The sequence below is a fragment of the Palaemon carinicauda genome, chromosome 3 (genome assembly GCF_036898095.1).
Source record: "Palaemon carinicauda isolate YSFRI2023 chromosome 3, ASM3689809v2, whole genome shotgun sequence".
NCBI classification, from domain to species: domain Eukaryota; kingdom Metazoa; phylum Arthropoda; class Malacostraca; order Decapoda; family Palaemonidae; genus Palaemon; species Palaemon carinicauda.
The window spans coordinates 172,584,889-172,594,505 of NC_090727.1; the positions used below are offsets into that span (position 1 = coordinate 172,584,889).

Consider the following 9,617-nt stretch of genomic DNA (forward strand, 5'->3'; position numbering starts at 1 on the left):
TACTAGTCAATATTCTAAGTTATGGTTTAATTGCTGTATGGTAAAGAATAGTTACAGCCATAATTATTGTCAAAGGTCTAAGCAACCATTGGGAGCTTTTGATAACTCAACTAAAACTAGAAGTATGAGGAACTTCCCTAAACCTATTCCAGCATTTTGATAGTATAGTGTATTGATAAAATTCATTCTTATTGAGAGAGAGAGAGAGAGAGAGAGAGAGAGAGAGAGAGAGAGAGAGAGAGAGAGAGAGAGAGAGAGAGAGAGAGAGAGAGGGGACAAAACTTTTACTGAATTAGATTCGTGGTGTGCCAGAAAAAATACTTTCATTCATATTTTGTCATTGAAATATTATAATCAATAAAGTCTGTAGAGCGTAAAACTATTAAAAAGAAGCAAAAGAATAGAATTTTATCGAAAAAGTACTAGATATTTTCAGGTTTGGATTTGATTTTTCAATTGATTTTATAAACCATTTATAATCAACACTTTTTAAGAGGTAGAATATACTGTTGTAAGGAGTAAATGTGTTATTTTTGGATATCTTTCCACACAGAATTGGCATCTTCTTGATCTCTTTCAACGATTAAGCTATTTTCCATCGTTTTTAGAAATGAATAACTTTTGAAAAGAGACGTTCAATGCCAATGTTACTTAAACTAAAAAATGTAAGAGTAAAATAAAGTATAAATGTTATGAAACTTTATTATTCACAGTCTTATATATACCATCTCCTAGACATAACATATTTATGTACTCATAATGGATTTATATTAACAATACATTCATGGTAAAGGATTGGTCATGACTATTGAATGATATCGCCATCTTCAGTGAAGTTTTATAAATGATACCAAAAATATATGTGGGGGATTTAAATGGAATTATTGGCATCAGAATATATGCACGATTGATTCAAGATAAAAAATATTTTACTAAGATTTTTGTATTCGAAAATTTTAACTAGGAATTTTGGACTCGAGGATTTGAATTAGGAATTTTAGATTCGAAAATTTGAACTAGGGATTTTGGATTCGAAAATTTGTACTAGAATATTGGATTCGAAAATTTGTACTAGAATATTGGATTCGAAAATTTGAACCAGGATATTTAGATTCGGAAATTTGAACTAGGAATTTTGGATCCAAAAATTTAAACTAGGAATTTTAGATTTGAAGTTGGAACTAGGATATTTTAGATTCTTACATCGGGAAATGGCACTCGAAAATCTTCTACAAAAAAGACGATCAACTTCGGAGAGAGATTCGAATCCTATTTTATTGTTATGACAACAAACTCTTCTTTCCAGAAAACAATAAACGTAATTACTAACCAAAGTAAATTATGAATGATATCGCGATCACTTTGCAATGTCTTTTTACTCAGTATTCCTATGGAGTTCTGCCAGTTTGGTAAGATTCGACAGTCAAGTTGTCACATTACATCTACATGAAGAAAGATATTCAGATAATCTTATTTCTATCAGCAACACAAAAAAGAAAAAAAAAATTGATTTCGAAAAGCCAGTTATGACTGACGTTGTAGTAACTATTCGAAAGTGATTCCAGCAGCTCTCTGTTCAGCAGCAATCCTCAGGAGTTCTGGGACATGGGCAGGTGTTGGTGGCAGGAAGGGAGACTCGGCCCTGTAGCCATTCTCATCAGCCACGTATCTCACTTCGATGACGCCGCTGCCATCGGGAAGTGGGTAGCTGAAACCAAACAATATATCTTGAGTTGTTGAGTTAGTTTATATAGAATATGATGAAAATATGATAATCAAGTTTAGTACGCGTTACGAGAGGGGGCCGTGTGTCTCCTCTCATCTTCAGGCTGAATGAAAGTGGACTATGATTTAGATAAACATTACTCATAAAAGTCTTTCGAATGCCTACCTGTAAACCCCTTGGATGTTGGCCTGTCCCAGAGCGCCTCGAACTCCAGCGGCCTGAACGGCGATGCCGTTTTCGGTCTCGAAAGCGTAATTGAAGGTGCCATCTCCGTTGTCAACTCGATCGTCCCTCGTGATTAAAATCGGGTTCTGGATCTGTGGGGCGGCCAGGGCCACGCAGAAGACGCAGGTGAGGAGAATCTGCAGGTAATGGGGAAAAGAATGATTACCGAACGATTGATGCCAGATCTGATGTATTTCGATATACAGATTTTGCGATTTTGGATTTTCTGGAGAAGATTAATATCCTTGTGGTTATTTGATATATGAACTAAATTTAGAAGTGCAGCAAGAAATAGGAGCGTAAGAGTGTATACACACACACACATTATACACATATATATATATATATATATATATATATATATATATATATATATATATATTATATATATATATATATATATATATATATATATATATATATACATATATACAATTTTGCACTTTTAGACGTGCTTTTCATTTTTAAATAAGCCATATATTTCAATACCTTAATGTCTGGATTCTCTTACCGACCTCAGTATCAGAGTCCCAAGCCTATTGTCTTTGAGTGGTTTCCCCTTGGGACTCTGATACTGAGGTTGGTAAGAGAATCCAGACATTAAGGTATCAAAATATATGGCTTATTTGAATATACATATATATATATATATATATATATATATATATATATATATATACATATATATATATATATATATATATATATATATATATATATACATAAGACACACACACACCTATATTTATATATGAATATGTGTGTGTATATTTATGTTTTAGTGTGTATACAGAAAATATGCATAACTTATCATCAACAGACTAATCCTTCGAAAACAATGAAAATCTTCCAGTAAAATCAAATAGCCCAAATACTCACGAACTTCATGTTGGCTTTTCTCGTAGGAGCAGAGGAATATAACTGACGTCGAAAGGTCCGAAGTCTGATATTTATACCAATCCAGGTTTTCGGTCTTTCACCTTTTCCAGTCGAATAAGATTACTGGTCCCGCCCTTTCCAGAAAGTTCTCAGGCTATGGGACTGCTCCAAGGTTGTTACTTTCACTCTTTGCTACTTTGCTCATCTCACGGTTGAATGTGGGGCTTTGGGGTATCCTAGGGAATTAATTATTTATCCTACTCTTTCGGTATTTTATGTAAGTTTTCATGCTACAGGACGTCAACGAGAGTGCAACTTTCCTTGTTCTATTTCAATAATTTCATGATTAGATGTGAAGCTCTCAATAAGTGTATGAGATTTTATTACCTTTATTTTGAACGGAAGTTTCTGTGAAAAATTATATCCTAATAATCAGTAATTGTAGAATTAATAACGAGTCTTATTAAACTGATTTTCACTTTCGGATTAATATGATATTTCTTTTACTTTCTCAGATGGATGTTGGATGTGTGTTTTTGTACTGCTAGGTGTACATGATATTTAGAATTGTAGAATATTGCAATTAAAGGAATAAATTTTCTAAGAACCTTCACATTGATAAATTTTACAAAATATTATCGAAAGGTTTATTAACCTTGGTAGGCTACCAGTTATTTCAAAACCTTATATAAAATATCCATATCTAATATTAGTTTACTTTTTCCAATATAATTCAGAAACAAAATATAATTCTAATTAACATAAAAATAAACGATCTAATCTTAAATGGAAATAAGAAAGTAAAATTCATGAAATTAAGATTTTTCCACTTTTGTTAAATAGACAAGATAATGTTATGCAGTACTAGCATGTTTTTATATCCCTCTAGAATTCTTATTCATAGATAGAAAGGCAAGCTTATCGTTGACTAAAAATACAATATTTGTCCAGTTGATAACAAAAATGTGGAAACATCCCCAGTAAATAACAGCAAATTCTAAAAATAACTCCACTAAAGAACAACTTTACTTATTAATAAACTATACGTATACTTTCATAGAAAGTCTATGAACTCAATGATTAATAAAAAAAAATAGTTAGCTCTTTACCTTTTTATTGGTACTTTTACAATACATCACGGATTATAGTTCGTAAACCAAATTATGATATGACATCAGGCTCACAAGACCGAATTGGTTTTACAGGAAAAGTGTTTAAGGACAATCTTCAAAGATTTAAAGTTTCTCTCCCTCATCTGTTCCAACATTCAATTTCTGTGGTTAGGGAATGCCTTTCAACAACAGGCAAGTCTACAATACTTTGCCAATCACAATTACCTTGCCTTTATAGATACGATGCACACTTGAACACATGAATTCCTTGCACACTGCCCACAGAAGTACACCCAGCCACACTTTTACTGCACGGCGAGTTCCTGTGCGTAGCTCCACTAACTACCTCTGGCATCTCCTCCAACACTATCTGTTTGGTTACTCACATGGGGGGGGTGCACCAGGAATTCATGTTTCCGACTGTACATTGAAATAAAACCAGAAGATGCACATACAAAGTAAGTGTAATTGATAATATTTTCATTCTACACCTCTTCCAGTCAACGTCATTAGGTTTATGTTTTGTAGCCAGAAGCTCTTTTTCTTGACCCCAACAAATGTTGGTACGAATTGTTAGAAATAATCTCTCGGAATGAGGATAATGAAGTATATGTTTTAAGAGCTAACATAATGACGGATGCATTATCATTAGTCATACTAGTATCAGCTATTATTATTATTATTATTATTATTATTATTATTATTATTATTATTATTATTTGTTATGTAATTGCCCTGGGTCATCTTCCCTATATAATAAAGTATAATTCTCTGATTATATATATATATATATATATATATATATATATATATATATATATATATATATATATATATCCTGTCCTGCTCAGGAGGAGAGGGAGTAGTCATACCCTGGTGAGAGAGGTACGCCGAGAGGTGCACTCGGAAACCACACTCCCACAAGTTACCGAACCAGCGGGTTGTAGTTGGGAAAGGAGGAGGTGGTGGGAAGGGTTAAAACGGTGTGTGTGCGTGTACGTGTGCGTATGTGTGTGCATATCTATCTAAATATTTAGACATCATTCTGACGGCTCGTGTACACTAGTATATACAGTACATACAGTATATTTAGTATAATATCAATAACTTAAATAAAAAGTGATTATAATTAATTTACTACAATGTATAAAGATATAATAATGACGTATTTTTGTTACGATGCTGAAAAATCTATTGCTGTAGGAAATCTTGAAGAGTCCAGAAGGCGTAGATTCTAACACGCGTGCTAATAAGAGGAAGTACCCTCCCCTCCTTTTTTTTTCTTATTATGAAATCCACATTTACAATCTTTAAGCGGAAGGCAGTCAAGTGACATCTAAAAAGCATGCAGATTGAAAAAATTTTATATCCAGGTAATAATGAGTTTCTTTATGAAAGTATTTTTATTAAATGAATAAGACTAATTTCAGTAATATTCTAGACAATTTAGTAAGTGTGAAGATGTTTTAATTAGGGGTTGTGGTGGCCGATGTGGCAACGTCCCTGACTGGTGAACACCAGACTGGGTTTCGAGTCCCGCTCAAACTCGTTAGTTTCTTAGGTCACTGCAACCTCACCCTCCTTGTGAGCTAAGGATGGGCGGCTCGGGGAGCCTATAGGTCTATCTTCTGATTCATCAGCAGCCATTGCCTTTCTCTTTTTGGCCTTAGCTTGGGTGGAGAAAGGGCTTCAGCGCTGATCATATGTATACTGTATATGGTCAGTCTCTAAGGCATAGTCCTGCTCGATAGGACAATGTCACTGTCCCTTGCCACTGCCATTCATGAGTGGCCTTTAAACCTTTCAATATCCTTACAAGTATTTTGGCCTTAAGTTTATTGATATCCTCAAGGTTAGATTAATAAAGTTTAGCTTTGGATAGAGGAGGACACATGTCTCTGGAAGTTGAGCTGCAACCGTCCTTCGGAAGGAAGATGAAGGCTTCTCTTAGGCGCTGATATCTATAATCTGTTCGATATCTCTGATAACTCTGATAATATAACTTTGATTTGTGCAGAACTGTTCTTAAGGAATTGCACGCGTTAATAACTGGCTTCGCCAAACGCATTTTTGTGTGTGTGTGTGTGTGTTTGAATTGCGTTAACGAAATAAAGCGTTAAGGAGTCTGGTTTAATTGTTGCATTTACTTTTATACCTTTCCATACAAAAGTCATGCACAAATTATTAAATGCTATCTTCCGGATACCAAAATATCCTTTGATCATTTCTAAAATACTGCAGTTTCAATTTAGTTTAATATGGATTCAGCAAACGTATATAATAACTTGTTTGAAGGATCTAGTGAGGAGGGATATGAGAAGATTGGAGCTGGGGGAAGAAGATACAAGGAATATAAATAGATGGAGAAAGTGTTTTCGACCGGCCGACCCTGTTGTGCAGCGGGATCTAGTAAGATGGAAACCCCTCCACTGACATCATTGTCATGAACGGACTTCATGGATTTTTTTTTTTTTTTTTTTGTGTTTTTATTATGACATAATCTACTCAAAATGTTGTCACAATAAATATACGGAAAGACACAAGATTATTATGTTTTCCATGCATAAGAATCCTAAGGAAGGTTTAAGGATTTCCTAGAGATCCTTTACAGATTTTATATACTTGGTGTTGACATGTATGAAAAATAAACAATGAGGATTATTGTTAGGTAGGGATTGCACTTCTAAATACTTTTCTCAGAATGTGACCTCGAATTATGAAGTTTCTGCGATAAGGTCGTATAGTCCAGGTAATCTACTGAGGGATGTTAGTATGGACGTATGTATGGGTTTATGTTCCCACAACGCAGAGTGTACTTTCTTTTTTCCCTGCTAGAAAGAAGTTATTGACTTATATTTCATATGATTCATTTTGTAGCGCACACGCAGTTTGACCCTTTTGATAAAAGCTTGTTTTATATTTATTCTATGTAACATTAAGTAGGATTGTATAATGCGTTACATATTTCAGTTTACGTGCATTGATAACATTCATAAATGGCTGAACTCTATCTTACCTTTACTAGGTTCAAATTGAGAGTGACTTTCCTAATTCAATTAATTTAAGACAAATACATTCTGACTATTACTTTCATTTTCTATCTAAGACCGGGATATGTGATAAATTTCCTTTTTCAAATCATGTCATTAATTTAATTTTTTTCAAGTTTATATGTGGAAGATCTATTTCAATTTTGCTATTGTTCTTGAACTTCTTTTGTAGTATAATTCCTTATTTTCTCTCCTCATTGAGCTATTTTCCCTGTTGGAGCCCTTGGGCTTATAACATCCTGCTTTTCCAACTAGCGTTGTAGCTTAGCAAGTAATAATAATTGTCTGCTAACTTTGAATACTCATAAAGGTATACATACTAATTAAAGACACGTTAATAATTTGAAAACTGATTTTATTATTTTCAGCATCATGAATATCAAGGTATATTTCTATTCTTGTATAAAAAAGCTAGATAAAAAAACTTAACATCACACTTAGAACTATGCAAGACTGGAATTTTGAAAAACATAATATGAATAACAAGAGGTGATTCTTCAGTCTTGATATATAACAAATAAAAAACAATAACCAAAAAAAAAAGACGTTTCCTATATCAGTTATTACAAATCAGTATTTTCACTAAGGAACATTTATGTATAGAATAAATATGTCTAGTCAATTTTACGTTACCTCAACAACATGATTTCAGATTCGATCATTACTATACCCTAGTATGTTTGTAGTATAAAATGAGTCACAAAGTTATATTAGTGTTAAGAGTTTTAATCGTTACTCGAAGGTGATTCCTGCAGCTCTCTGTTCCTCTGCAATCCTGAGGAGTTCAATGACGTGGGCGGGGGTTGGGTGGGGGGTGGGCAGGAAGGGAGACTCGGCACGGAAGCCATTTTCGTCAGCCACGTACCTCACCTCCACGAAGCCGCTGCCATCATTCAGTGGGAACCTGCAACCAAGAGTGGTAATGAATTTTAATATATTCATGCATATTTTAGATAGACATTAACTGATTGATTTAATGAATATCATATTTAACGTCAGAAATAAAAAAAATCCAATTTCACAATCCCGTTACAATTTATGAAACTTGCATATTGTCTTAGGAATTATGATTGATTGATTGATTTGATACATTATGAGTTATCTGGCATCCTGATATCTAAGGTCATTGACGCTGATTAGGAATTATGAGAAAAAAAAGCCAATAGTCAAAGCGAGACTTGAAGCTAAAGGTGCATTATTCACCTGTAAGATCCTTCGATGTTGGACTGTCCCTGGAATCCGCGAACTCCTGTGGCTTGAGCGGCGATGCCATTCTCGGCCTCGAAGGCGTAGCTGAAGGACCCGTCGCCGTTGTCGATTCTGTCGTCTCGCGTGATTGCGATCGGATTCGGGAACTGAGGGGCGGCCAGGGACACGCAGGCGAGGCAGGCGAGGATGATCTGACGAAGGCAAATGAGAGAGAGAGAGAGAGAGAGAGAGAGAGAGAGAGAGAGAGAGAGAGAGAGAGAGAGAGAGAGAGAGATTATATAATTAGTTGGTTTGGTCTGCTGTTAGATATCGCAAATTATATGGTCATCGACTCCTTGTATATGTACGAATAATTTTGATAGTTTATTTGAGGTAATACAGTAAGTTATAAAATCTTTTGGGTTACTGAAAGGTTTATTAACTATCATTCTTTTTTTGTGCTTGATCATGAATTCAAACGATAATTGTAAATGTTCTTATGATTTAGTTATATTATTTAATTTTTAGTAATTATTGATGGAGAGTAACCCTCTCGACACGTTATATAACTGATAAATTAATGCATTAGAATCATATAATCTAAATAAAATTTCTTCTAAATGTTATTTTCAGTAATTCAGGATTGTAATTCTATAGTCATTAAGTGTTTATTGAAATTGTGAAAAATATCACAGAGAAAAATTAATAGAAACTTCATTAAGAAAACTTTTTTTTTTTGAGGTCAAAAGTGTATTTAGTAGATCCGAAATTGATATTGGGTGTGGTAAAAAATATAATTATGAAAAAAAAGGGTAAACGAACAATGCCTCTAAAATGTGACAAAACTACTTTTAGTAAGGAAGAAAAGTATTGAAATCTCAAAGTAAAAGTATGAAAAATATTCTATTCAAAGAACGACTTTGAAAAAATATAAGTTACTTCGATATAGTAAAAACTATTTAAAGGATAACTGCAAAAGAAAAATAACAAATCCTTTTTCAGAATTACACTCCATACTTACTAAAAACTAAGATAAAAAATTACCCAAAAGAAACTCACGAGCTTCATGTTGATGTGTTTCGTAGGAGGTGTCAGGATCCACTGATGGTGAATGGCCACGATTCCAGTATTTATACCCAACAGATTCACCTCTTCGCCTCTCACATCTTTCTTCTCATAACAGGGAAGGATAACCAGGTCATTACTACTTTTCCTTTGTGGTCTTGGCTATGAATTTTAAAATGGTCTTTTACAAAGGCCTTCGAAAACCGGACACCCACTGACCACACATTTGGTTACATGAGAGTGGTCTGATTGAATCTAGACTTTCCATAAAATAGTAGGTATCTTTGATAAGGTTGAATGGCATGGGTGCATTAACATATACTTTAGTTTAAAAACTAACAAGAATAGTAATCACAGTAACTATTTTAATAT

At 33.9% G+C, this 9,617-nt stretch overlaps 2 protein-coding genes across 2 annotated transcripts; both read right to left on the reverse strand.

Moving 5' to 3' along the window:
* Positions 1–684: 684 nt before the first annotated feature.
* Positions 685–2,916, reverse strand: LOC137638061 (cuticle protein AM1159-like). The gene is made up of 3 exons (XM_068370157.1): positions 2,831–2,916; positions 1,892–2,088; positions 685–1,708 (listed from the first exon to the last, which is right to left on the reverse strand). The coding sequence occupies exons 1-3, from the start codon at positions 2,837–2,839 to the stop codon at positions 1,546–1,548; spliced, it is 369 nt and encodes a 122-aa protein (XP_068226258.1). The 5' UTR covers positions 2,840–2,916; the 3' UTR covers positions 685–1,545.
* A 4,414-nt stretch (positions 2,917–7,330) lies between these two features.
* LOC137638780 (cuticle protein AM1199-like) lies at positions 7,331–9,320 on the reverse strand. Its single transcript, XM_068371147.1, has 3 exons — positions 9,240–9,320; positions 8,196–8,392; positions 7,331–7,896 (listed from the first exon to the last, which is right to left on the reverse strand). The coding sequence occupies exons 1-3, from the start codon at positions 9,246–9,248 to the stop codon at positions 7,725–7,727; spliced, it is 378 nt and encodes a 125-aa protein (XP_068227248.1). The 5' UTR covers positions 9,249–9,320; the 3' UTR covers positions 7,331–7,724.
* Positions 9,321–9,617: the final 297 nt, after the last annotated feature.